This window comes from Vicugna pacos, chromosome 2 (genome assembly GCF_048564905.1).
Source record: "Vicugna pacos chromosome 2, VicPac4, whole genome shotgun sequence".
NCBI classification, from domain to species: Eukaryota; Metazoa; Chordata; class Mammalia; order Artiodactyla; family Camelidae; genus Vicugna; species Vicugna pacos.
Genome location: NC_132988.1, coordinates 29942506 through 29956025, shown reverse-complemented (window position 1 = coordinate 29956025; position 13520 = coordinate 29942506). Strand labels below are relative to the sequence as shown.

The 13520-nt window shown below is 33.8% G+C and overlaps 1 protein-coding gene across 4 annotated transcripts in view; it reads left to right on the top strand.

The window, feature by feature from the left end:
• C2H4orf33 (chromosome 2 C4orf33 homolog) overlaps positions 1–13520 on the top strand; it is a 617194-nt gene that overhangs the window by 1764 nt on the left and 601910 nt on the right. For all 4 annotated transcript variants that reach the window (XM_072937521.1, XM_072937507.1, XM_072937500.1 and 1 more), the window contains exons 2-6: positions 1684–1877; positions 7040–7229; positions 9613–9673; positions 12029–12080; positions 12196–12395. In XM_072937521.1, the coding sequence (XP_072793622.1) occupies positions 1684–1877; positions 7040–7229; positions 9613–9673; positions 12029–12080; positions 12196–12395 (697 nt within the window). The remainder of the gene's footprint in view (positions 1–1683; positions 1878–7039; positions 7230–9612; positions 9674–12028; positions 12081–12195; positions 12396–13520) is intronic.

Genomic DNA, 13520 nt, shown 5'->3' with positions numbered 1-13520 from the left:
TACTGTAATTGAGTACAGGGAATGAAAAGGTGAGAAAAGTACTTAATATGTGTTTAAACATTCTCTAGTCACTAATTTATGTTTTTATATTAGATATATTTCTGCAGTAAGGAAACCCCTTGAAAATTAATAGATTTCACTAATATTAATTTATGCCATAAATTGACATTGAGCACCAAATAGTATAGGGAAAGCATCATGAAGAATACAAAGTTGGAAATTTAAGCTAGGATCTAAACTTTATTTAACATTGACTGATATTATTAGGTGCCATGAAAAGTGATTTTTAAAAATTCCTTAATGAGTATGTTTATTTGACCAACCAAGAGAAGGATGGCCTGGAAATTAAATTTCTCTTTTTAAGCTTGTCTTTTTTATTATTATAATTATTGTAGTAGAAGACATATAACATGAAGTCTACTCTTAAAGTATAGAACACAATATTGTTAACTATATGCACATTGTTATATAAAAGATCTCTAGAACTGTTTCACCTTGCATGACTGAAACTCTATACCTACTGAACAACTCCCCATTTCTGTCTCCAACCAAAAGTGATTTTTATAAAACAAAAATAATTGCTTTGTTAAAACAAACACTGCTGTGTCCCCCTCCAAGTTTTTAGAAGTATGTTACAAGCAGAATATTTTTAGGCTGAACCATATGAAATTGTTGACCAAAGTTTCAAATGGTTTAGCTTAATACTTCAACTGAAAATATTTGAATAACGGCAAGACACCAATGTAATATCTACTTTTGCAAGTTGGGAGAAAATCGTAGTGTTTACCTAAACATGTAGAATATGCACACTCTCCTCACAGTAGCTAGGAAGTTCAGGTGCAGTGACTCCTTGCTGAATTAAACCCTTAGATCCTATTAGAAGTTTGGTAACTCTGAACAACTAAAATACAGAATGATTATATTATTTGGAAATATTGTAATTCTGTAAATTATTACCTTTTCTTGAAAAGTCTAAAACTTTATACATGATTATTTTATGAATTTAGTTCTAATCCTATATGGAAACAGTAAGGTCAAACTGTCTTGGGTGAAAGAGACCCTAAATGAAGGAAAGCAGGCTGATAAATGCTTAAACTGCTAGGATAGTTAAGATTGAGCCAACCAGAACCATATCTCTAGAGCACTTAACCATATTTTCTCATCTCAAGGGTCAGACGATCCTGTCTCGCAGTCTAATTTCCTACAAGAAAACCACTTAAGAAACATGTAATTTTAATGATTCGAACAGAAAAATATTTTCTTTAGGCAAACCTATATACTTTGATAATAATAGAAAATCTTTTTTTTAGTACTGACCATGCACCAGGCATATATGTGTATATACACACACACACACTTAATCCTCATAAAACCTTGCAAGGTAGGTGCTATTTTAAAATCCTTTTTACAATAACTTGCTGATGATCACATTTGCGAAGTGCCTAAACTGGGATTTGAACCCAGGCTATCTGATCCCAATGTTAGAATGTTAACCACTATGTTCATGCCTCCTAGTACTGTAATATAATTTACAGTTTTTGCTTATATAGCCGGTTAGCCTTTAGTTGCATTAAGTGAATCATTGCCATACATATTCTATTGTTATCTTAATGATTTACAGCTGATTTTTAAATTGTTGCACCATTTGAAATATTGCCGGGTTACCCTTCCTTCTCCTTCTAGAAAACCGCTCAAACTTCTGTGGAAGGATGGAAAGTCTTCCGAGGGTCACTGGCAGCCCTTCCACAGGCGTCTTTGCGTCAACGCTGGAGCCCCTCCCCCGGACGCGCGGGCAGCGGGGCGGAGCCTGGGCGGGGCCTTCGGCAGGGACCTCGGCGAAGGGAGCGCGCGAGTGTTGGACTGAGGAAAGCTTCCCGGTCTGTGTTGTCGTCTTCTTTGCGCTTTCTTCACTCGGTAATTCCTCTCACCTTCTCCCAGCTTTGTTGGCTTTTTTCTGTGGCAACTTACTTTTCAGCTGCAACTTGTGCTGGCTCAGTTTACTCCCACTTTCGGCCTGACTTCCTCATTTCTCCGTTTCTCTCTTAATTGGGCGGGGGGGGGGGCGGGGAGGGGGGAGAAGGCTTCAAACTGAAGAGATAGTTATTGTGGAAAACTTAAAAAAAAATTCATGAAAAGAATTTGTAAATTGGAAAGAATTTGGAAATTCTCCTCACAGACTGTTCTGTTGAGAAAGCACTTTTTCCACAACTTCCTTCTTTACCTTTAACTTTACCTTTAACTTCTTTAGCTTTGTGGAATTTTTTTTCCTCTCCAGGCGCTTAATGCTCTGAGGTTCTATCTCCTTTCTCTTCCTTGATCTGCTTTTAAAGGTCTGTCCATACTACATGTAAAGCATGAAAATAATTTAAAAATTATTTTTCACTTTATTTGATGAAAGAATAATTTGAATAGAGGTTAAAATGTGGAAAAATACAGATTAACAATAAACATTCTTTTTAAGGACGTCTAAAAAGCCAACATTAAAATTGTATAAAAATAGGAGGGTCATCACCTTGAATGAATATATTCCTTCAGTAATATTCCTGCTGTTTATTCAGACTTTTTAGAAATGTTCAGCATACATAATGTAAGAGAGAGAAAAGGAAGCCACCATACTCTGAGAAACTCAGCCATAAATTGGACTTTAAAAAATATTTTAAATTATTCATTTATTTTTTAATAGTAATGCGTGCCTATCGTAGTATAAAATTCAAGTAGGTTAAGAAAAAAGTGAGACACTTGAAAGTAAATTTTGGTTCCTCTCCTGTCTCAGATAATTCTCTCCAAAGAGGCAATCGCTGCTACACTGGTTCCTTGTATATGCTTCTTGAGATAGTATATGCATTAAAAACCATGTATACAAATAGCCTTCCTTTCTATTAAATAAATGCACACTTTTTTGCACCTGTTTTTTTTTCCTTAATGCGTTTTAGGTGTGAATGTAGAGTTGCCTCGCTCTTTTTAACAGCTATGTGGTGTTTTACTGTATGATACAGCATAATTTATTTACCAGTCCTCTGCTGATGGGTTTTGGTGGGGGTAGATAATTAGGTTTATTTATTTATTTATTTTAATGGAGGTAGTTTTTTAATGGAGGATTGAACCCAGGACCTTGTGCATGCTGAGCATGCTCTACCACTGAGCTCTACCCTCTCCCCCTTGCTACTGATGGTTTTTAAGTTGCTTACAATGTTCGTTATTCTAAACAGTGTTATGGTAAATATCTTTATACTTATATCATTTTGAATAGGTGCAGGTATAACTCCTAGAACTAGACTTGTTGAGTCAAAGGTTATTTGCGTTTTTTATTTTGATAGATATTGAGGGGTTGCTCTTGACAGAGACTGTGATAGTTATGCCCCAACAGCAGTATGTGATTGTTTCTGTGTCCTCATTATCACAGCATCTTATCAAACTTTCTATTCCTTTACAATCTTAGTGAAAGATAATAATTTTTTGCTTTAGTTTGCATTTCTATCATTATAAATGAGGCCTGCCTTTCTGTGAACTGGCTGTTCATATCTTTATCCACTTTTCTGTTGGGGTAATCTTTTCCTTAGTGATTTCTAGGAAACCTTTAAACATTAAAGAAATTAGTTATATGTTGGAACTGTGAGTTACAGGTGTTTTTTTCCCCAGGCTATCTTTGATTTCATAATGGTGGGGTTTTTTGGTGGAGGAAGTCAGATTTTGCTTTTATTTTTTAAATTTCTGTATAGCTAAATGTATCAGTCTCTAATGGCTTCTGGGTTTGGGGTTATATTTTAAAAAGGATTTTTCTACTATAAGATCATCTTTTAAAAACAGCCTCCCTTTTTTCTTTCTTGTTTTTATATGATGTGATTTTTATGTTTAGATTTTTGATTGGTTTGAAACTTAGCTTGGTATAGAGATCCAACTTTATTAAATCAGGCTGCAAAATGAACCAATCGATAATGCATCAACATGAGACCTGTTGATTACTTACATGAAAATGATCCCTAGTCCCCACAGACTTTCTCATACTTCATTTCTCCAGCACCTTGTATGGTGCCTGCAACAAAATGAGTAGAAAACTAATTTGGAAGGAACTTTCTAGATATATCATCTTAGGTATTTGCCATTGTTTTGATGGTGTTGAAAGAGGTAATATCACTAACACAGTTGATTTCTCCTGCATAAAATCTCAGAATCATGAAATTTTGGATCCAGAGACTAGAACAGTTTTTCACTCAACAAATAAATACTTTCTTATTCCTATTACTTACAGGCATTCTAGCTGGGAATGGGGAGACAATAAACAACATGACATGCAGTATAAGTATTGTGAATCAAAACAGCAGTGTATGGGCAATATGGAGTGACAGGGATTGGAATGCTGCACGGATACACACTAGCCCAGGTCGTGAAGGATGCTGGCAGTTGAATTGTCTGTACTTCATAAGAGCACATGTGTGAACAATGAAAATTGAAAGGTGATGCGGGTTAAACCTCTACAATCCTAATCCAAGGGTCCCCAGGGAGTTGAAAGGCGAATCAGTTGTCTCTGGGTCCATGTTATCTTTAGATTAGATCATAAACTAGTGGGCAGGACTATAATTTTTAGGTTGATTTTTTAAAATAAATATTATGTGCATTTAGATTAGCATGAATATTCTTTAAGCAAATGAACAAATTTGTTGTGGTAAGAATCTAAAGTCATTTTGTACAGTGAAAGCCAAAATTATATCCTACACTTGGACACGTCAGCTGTGGCACTCCTTCCTACTAGTGGAAGTCTAGTCGATATTTCTTGCAATAATTTTCAAACAACGCTTAGAGGAAAAGGCAGAAGTAACCAGTAGAAACCACTACCTTATACTGTCAACAAGAGTAGCTCTGCTTTTATAGTTTATTTCTTCTTATCTTCCAGTTAGGATTGCATTTTGAAGTAATTTGAAACCTCACTCTGGCTATGAGACCTATTATATGTGCATGAAAGTGACAGACCATGTTTAGGACCACATCACTGGATATGGTGTAATTCCATTTAGGCGTAGAGATGATTGCCTAAGAGAGCTGGGAGTTGAAAATTCCCTGGTAGAAACCTACTAAGTAGGATAAGGATCCTTTTAATGTGTGCAGCATTTTCTGTGGATATGTTGGTTATGTGGAGAATGAATGACTCTACCAAAACTCCCTAGTTGCTGAGCTATGTTTTGCCAGGACTGTCAGAATTCTCTAGCCCTAACTTAGGAGAGTAGCATATTCTCTCAGCATATTGGTGTCAGAATCAGATTAAATCATCATTTCTAATAACTTGATTTATTCTTATTTCTCCCTATCTGCTGCAAGAGGGTACTTAATTACTAGTACCAGAATTTGGGGTAGAAGGTAATATATTTATTTTTGAAGAATGTGCCTTGATATTTCAACTAAAGAAAATAAGTTTTTTATTAAGGTGTTCTATTCCATGCAAATCCGGGCTTAATTTCACATAAATCAGAATCTCTATACAGTCTTATTGTTCACTGAGCTTATTTCAATGATGAAGAATGTAAATTGCTTAACCTATCCTCTTTTAATATGCCTTTATTTGCAGATGGGTTGTAATACCAGAACTATTTTTTAATTTTAGAGGTTATCTATTAAAATTTGTTAGCACATAGTGAAAATTGAAAAAAGTTACATACTTTAGAAAAAGGTTTTCAGAGATCTTGGATTCTTTATGTGACCCAGAGCTTGTATATTTGGTTCTCCAAGTGCTTGACACATTGTAAAGTACTCAAAATATACTCACTGAAATAAATGTATTTAAGTATCTTTATATGAAACCATCACACTGTTCACCTTAAATATATAAATCTGTCAATTATACCTCAGTAAATCTAAAAATAATTTTTTAAAGAGATAAATTTCTTCAAAATGTAAAACTTTATTACTTGCAGTAAAAATAACATATGAAGCAAGGAAATGCATCCAGAGACTTCAGATACGAAAAATTACAGCCTGGAAATATCATCATTTACTAATCAAGGTTATCTTTTGGACAAGACATAAGGACCTAGTATAATTTGGGGGGATCCACCTCTCCTGAAATAAGGTTTTCATCTCTTTGCAGATTCCTGAAATGTCTTCATCTAGGATGGCATGGCTAACATTGATTCGATTTCTTGATTTACTAGCCATCTGACCTTGGACAAGTCTGTTTCTTCATTTGTAATGAGGATAATAATACTTCTTCAACAAGTTTTTGTGAAATTAAATGAGATGATGTTTATAAAACACCTGATCCATAGTGTTCAGCAAAATGTAATTTTATTAATATAATACTATGTCCTCCCCTTTAATCCTTGGAGAAATAATTAAAATGCAAATACTGTTTGTGTCAAATGAACTTAGTCTATTTCATAGTTTAAATGATAGCAGATTTTTCCCCATGTTTCAGTGGAGAGAAGGAAGTAACAAAGCAAATGGTCATTTAGCACTTGAAATAATATAAATTGAAAAGGCTAAGAAAATCTATACCCCGAGATCAAGAAAGACAATATTAAACTCTGCTTACCTTCAAATGATTGAAGTCCCCCTCCACTCCTAGCTTAAAAAGAGAAGAGTTTTAGCCGAAAGAACAAGTGTTAACTGCAATGCTTGTACTCATTTATTGAGACTTTAAAAAATCAAATTGAATTTTATTGTAAAGATATTGACTCCCATGAGATCCAGTAATTCATCTGCATGACAAAGCATGACATATAAACTCATAGTGCTAATAGTTAAGTACATGAACAACTTGCAGTAGATTTAATTACAGTTCTTAAAAATGATTTTGATACAGTCTTTACAAGGTAACATGAGCTAGATCTAGACTTAAAGCTTTTAGGATACAACCACCTACTTTATAATTGAATTCCATGTCTGTGATTTGCCATAGCACAAATGATCTTTTGACTCTCAGAACTGTGTTCTTTTCACTCTGCTGCCTTCCTACCTGCTATGTGGCTTTGAACTTTTCATTTTATTTCATCTAAAAGAAACATTTGTAAATTGTTAAAGAGCTTGTTTTCATTCTTTTTCCCTTTAGAGTCTTCAGATGGATTTTAAAATTGAACACACTTGGGATGAGTTTCCAGTGAAGCATGAGCCAGTGTTTGTCAGGGTGAATCCGGGTGATGGAGGAGTGATGATGGAAATTAGTGCTCCATTTTTCAATGATCCTCCAGCCCCACTAGGAGAACCAGGAAAGCCTTTCAATGAACTGTGGGATTATGAAGGTAAGTGGAAGTACTGCATTTTATTGCAAACATAAATCTTTTTATAATAACCTCTCATACAACTATTATTTTATCTTGCTATAAGGAAGTGAGTGCTTCTGAGCAACTGACATGTGCAGTTTCTGATAATTTCCTACCAATCTCTCATTCTGACTTTTTCATCATTACCTATGTGACTTCAACTATATAACAAGAACAGTGAAAAATGGCAATTACAAATCCAGATTTTTAAATTGCTGCTATAATTCCTTCCTTTACTTCTGTTATCTATTGTAAGAAGAGTTCAGCATTCCTGCTTTGTTTTAAAGTGTCTTCAAATTGCTGCTTTAAACTTATAAACCTTCTTTATGGAAGTTTTGGGGTGTTTTACTTATTACAGAGACCCATCAACTTCAACATGAAATGTAGTTTTTATTTTGTACTTACTAGTGCTCTCACATATCAAGTGAAGACTAAAAGACATGTCATGAAATTACAGTTTCAGGTTTGCTATATGATCACCTTATAATGTATCCTAATTAAGCTACCAGGCTTATCTTTCTGAAATTCTCTTTATGATGCCATTCCCTAAATTACAAATCATTACTATCCCTAAGATAAAGTTCAGACCATTCCCATGAGCTTTCAAGGTACTCATGAATTGAGCTATCATATTCAATCAAAAGTTCTTGACCTCTGAAAGGCTGATAGTCTCACTGTTCATGCATGTTCTCACTTATATACCTTTCCTCAGTCCCCCTGCCTCTACTGCACATAGTTCAAGGTCTAATTCAGGTTTCATTTCTTCAGAGAAACCTTTGATGACTCTTCTAGTCCATACTAACATCTGCTTTCTCTATACCATCTGTATAGCATGCATTTTGTCAGTGTTCATTTATCATACATTAAATGAAGGTTGTCTTTTATTGATACAGAACTTGTATATACCAGCTTCCTGTTGGTGTACACACCAATGTGACTTACCTACTGGAGATACTACAGACAACAAACTCAGCAAGTCGTAAACTTAGCTCGTCCACTTCTCTCATAAACCTGCTTCCTTCCCTAATTGCCTAGTTTCAATCAATGGCACCATAATACATCAAATCACCAAATATTGAAATGTGAGGTCTTTCCAAGTTATCTTCTCTCTCACTCTCCATATTTGGGTTTATTTATTAAATCTTGCCAGTTTCACCTCCTGATTGCTTTTCTAATTCAGTATCTCTTCTTCATCCTACCATCCTTTCCACAGGAAAAGACTTAAAAAGGGGCAATAAGACTCTCTGAATTGTTGATGGGACTATATCTGTATCTTAGATATTTTATTGTTATAAAAATAACACATGGAAAACTAGAAACTACCTAAATGTCTATCAATAAAGAATTTTGTGAATAAATGATAGCATTCTATAGAAGAATACTATGCAGTAATTAAAAAGAGGTAGCTGTATGCTGTAAAACATGTGAGTGTGGAAAAAGCAAGTTGTAGACAGGAAATGATTATATATTTTTTAATCTATGTAGGTAAAATACATTGTGGAAAGATAGAAGTCTGACAGAGTTTAGAGCAAAGTGGGAAGGAAAGGATTTTGACTTTTTACTTCATATATGTTTGTATTGTTTTAATAATTTATAAGAAGTATGTTTTACTTTTGTAATAACACAGTTTTTAAAATAAACATGCTTGGAAAATTCCAGAAAATTATAAAGAAAAATCACCTACTTGCATTCCACCTGTCAGAGACAACCAGTCATAACATTTTTGTGCACATTTTGCAGCCATCTAGGCACAGGCTCACACAGACATTTTTATTTCATGTTCATTTGGTTATTGCTCTGCAGCCTACTTATCAGATACTGTGAATGTCTTCCTATATCAAAAATATTTAACTCTATATTTCATTTTAATGACTGCATTATATTCTACTGCAGGAAATATACAAGTTCCGTATGTATTTAACAACTCTCCTATATAATAGATTTATTTATATAACAGGAGATAACCATTTAGACCATTTCCTTTTGAGCAATAATTTGATGAGTAGCATCTTAATTACTACTTTTTTCAATTGTCTGATTATTTCCTTAGGATAAATTCCCACAAGAATATAACTGGCTCAGAGTCTGTGTGATAATGTTCATTTTTTTTATAAACTCACCAGCACTAAGCTTTATTAATATTTTTATTTTCTAGAAATCTGATATAGGAAAAAATTGATGATTTGTTTTCTATGTATTTCTTCTTCCAGGTGATGTCTATTTATTTTCTTTTCCCCTTTTCCTATTGGTGATATAGCTTTAATTAAAAATGAGTTAATTTATTTTATATTCTAAAGATATAAACAAATTATTATGAAACAAAAGTGAATTTCTTAACATGTCTTATCTCTGTTTTCAAAAGTTGTGGAAGCATTTTTCTTGAACGACATAACTGAACAGTATTTAGAAGTTGAACTTTGTCCGTAAGTATAAAATATTTTTTCTAACTCATTACTATGTGTTTTGAACACATTATTTTCTAGTTATAAATGATGTTTATAGTAAAATCTCACTAATTCCAGCCAACTGTGGGGAATGCTAATCTGAATTAATCTGAATTATATGTAATTCCTTATTTTCAAGTAAATGTATAACTTAGAGTATGTAAATTTTTGGAAGTGTACTGATACTATTTCTAACTAGTGTAGTTGATTTTCTAATAAATTTGAAGGATTCTTTTTGCAAAATGAAAAAAATTATTTCAAAACAGAAACTCTATAAAAAAAAATCCCAGAATCCCTCTCATTATTTATTCTGTAACTTTGCATTATTAAATATTAGCTACTTACAAAGAGAGGCATATAGATATAACAATTGAACCAGTTTATGAAAATGTTTCTTTTAGGGGATTCGTTTAATGGCTAGATTAAACTTTAATTTTATATATTACATAATTACATATTCATGTATCCCTTCCTTTATTCTTTATTCATTTATTGAGTACATACTGTATCACTTTTTGTTCAGTGCCAGGGATAAAAACTAAATCACATGTGGCTTTTCCTAGACTCATTAGAAATGTTAACCTTGGGCTGTCTCTGTTCAAATTTAATCAGTCTTTGAGAATTCTATCTGGTAGGCAATTTTTTTCTGTAGATGTCAAAAAGTAAATTTATGCCCACCTGTTATCTAAATTATAAGAAATTTTAAGTTAATACTTAGTACTGATATATTTTTATATTGCCATTATTTATTTTTTAATGACATTTGAATACTTCTCAGTATCTATTATCTAAGTAACCTTTGTCCTTTTGTAGAGTGAGCAGAGTCCCAGACAACTGATTTAAATGAGATTTTAGATATCGTTTTCTTTTCCCTTGTTTCGCTTTCTTGCTAATGCTTTTGTGGAAAATACAGCTGTTTATAATTATATTTTTCAGAAGAATAATTATGTATCTTTGTGTGTTATCTTTCAACTAACATGCCAAAATCTTATTAAAAGTATGATTAATTCTTATAAACTATCATATGAGATAAGAAAATTTCACCATAGACATGAGAAAGCTAAGGCAAATAGGTTTATAACTTGTCTAAAAGATAGATAAGAACTTGAATCTACTAGAATTATAAAGTTACATCCTTAGTTTAAATTTTGTTGGATGATAATATCAGTTGACTTTCATAAAGTGATGACATCACAGGATACATAGGATAATTAGATTCTCTTTTGTTTAGAAATTATACGATAATCACTATGCATAAAATTAATAAATTTAAAAGTTAAAAAAAATCCCTAGAGTTGTTTGGTTTTAGGTAGATTAGGACAGTTAATAATCAGGAATCATGTTTGTGCTTTAGGCAGTCAACTCCTGTGACAATTAACCTCTAGGAAAGCAATATGAAGAGTATTATTTGAATTTGCAAGAAATTTTATTCCTCAGGATATTCTTAAAGTTGTATAATAACGATAAAAATAAGCAGAGAACTTTTAAATGGAAAGGAATATTCGTCTTCTGTTAGACTAGTTTCTTGAAGGAAATCCTTCCTGAGAAGCTCCCAACAGACCATCTGTGTCAGAATGTTTAGATGCAGTCTTTTCCACACAGTAAATTTGCTTCATGTAACTATTTGAAATTCTTTGATTCTTACTGACCTGTCTAATCCCAATTATGTGCTCTTATTAGAGCTTTCTTTTGAGGGTATATTGTGCTTCTCTTTGAAAGTGTGACATCAGTGTCAGAACTGATGGGAGAAAGCAGGAAAACACAAGAGGCAGACAGGTCCAGAACAGTTGTGTATGAGAATAGATACAAATTAAAGTCTTCAGCCTGCTGAGTAGTTTTAGACAATCTATATTTTTATTTTATATCTTCCTAATGATCTTCAAGACAGTTTTCTTACAGAATAACCTTTAGTAAAGTTGTTGGATTTTGACCTGGAAATTGGTCCCAACTTCCCTTGGGATACTTTAAATTTCAAAATGGGTTTATTATGAACTCCAGATACCGTGGTATACCTCTGCCCTCTTTTCATACTTTGCATCATCTAACCAATTGAAGTATTTTATATAATGTCTTATTTAAAGAATATGAAAAGCAGTCTGAACATGTATAGTTTTATGCATTTGACTGCAATTGCTTGAAAAGTGGTAAAATCAAATACGCCATTTCTAAGTAACTGAACACACTGGCTCTCCCTATAATTATCCAGTATTTATACTGCATCTTTTAATTATTTGAAAATTTAGTTATAAGCACATGCATCACAGATATGATAAATAGTCCAAAAAATAATGTTTCTTTCTTTCAAACACTCATGAGGAATTTTAATTTTGACAGCCACGGACAGCATTTGGTGCTTTTACTCTCTGGTAGAAGAAATGTATGGAAAGTAAGTAAATAAAAATATGAGGCAAAATTCCATGTATCTTGTATATATGCATATTTTAAATGTTTAAAGTATAAATATGAATTTCCATTTTGTGTGTCACATGTTGTTTCTGTAGCAAGAACTTGATCTATCATTCAAAGTGTCCAGAGGAGAGACAAAATGGGAAGGTAAAGCTTATCTTCCTTGGAGTTATTTTCCACCAAATGTGACAAAATTCAATTCATTTGCAATTCATGGATCAAAAGACAAAAGAAACTATGAAGCTCTTTACCCTGTACCTCAGCATGAACTGCAGCAAGGACAAAAACCTGATTTGTAAGTAGAAAATAAATGAAAATATGTCCCAACTATAAGAGTTTTTTGAAATTAATTCTTGGTAGAGTAGTAGTAACATTTTTTGATTGAAGAATACATGTGTAAAAGCACCGAGTAGAGTGCTTTGTTTCCCAATGATCTTGAGTAAGTATTTGGTAGACTGACTTTGGACAAACATAGTCTCTCTCACTATTATCAGTAAAGCACTTATATTTCCATAGCAATGTAAGAAAAGTCTTGCTTAATGAGTACTGCAACAGCTGGTATAGAAGTATAGCTGCCAATTCATTTATGGTTCCTTTCAGAGCTTAATGGCCAGAGGCATCTGTGTTTCCTGATGTGAGCAAAGGGTTAATAAATCCTTTCCCCTGCTGCTTGAGACTCTGACCTTAAGTTAACTCTCTAATTCTCTTCTCCTGTAACCTCATAAGAATAAAAACATCAACTGTATTTCTAGGCAACATAGATGGGGATAGCATGGCTTCTGGTTTCCCCTTAATAGTCATATTCCCTGTGGGGACCCTGGAAGCTATGTCTAGAGAGTTATTACAAAATATACTGTTTCCTGTGGGGCAGCAGGCATGTAAGCCAAGGTATCTCCCACACTTTCCCATTTTGAGTCTGATCTCTTTGCACCTGAAAGAGTCACTTACGAAGAATGTAGTTCCCAGACAGCCTTATGAATGCTACATGGACTGCTGCAAACAGTTCCCCCTTAGGGAGGAAAGCCAGATTCTGTCCTGGGGCAACCTGAGACTCCTGCTGTATAGCATGTAGTCAAGTGGCCAAGATAGTCTGGTGAGTCTGCATACTTAGAAAAGCCTACCAGAGACATCCCAGTGGGCTTTGCAGCATGGTAGACTAACTTTCCTGCCTTTTTACCCTTGGAAAGTACTGCGTTGTCCTTATTCTCCCTTGTCCTTCCTGTATGCCCTTACTTTGCTCTACTTTGCTTTTTATCTATTCTAACCTGTTTATTCTGCCTGACACATTTTTCCCTTTTCCCCTTGCTTTTCTCCCCAGTCCTGGCCCTCTTTCTACCTTCCTTTCTCTTATCCTTTGCTGTTGTTTCCTTGACCACTTAATCTGGATTGACACTTGTGACTCTAAAACTGGTTCAGCCTG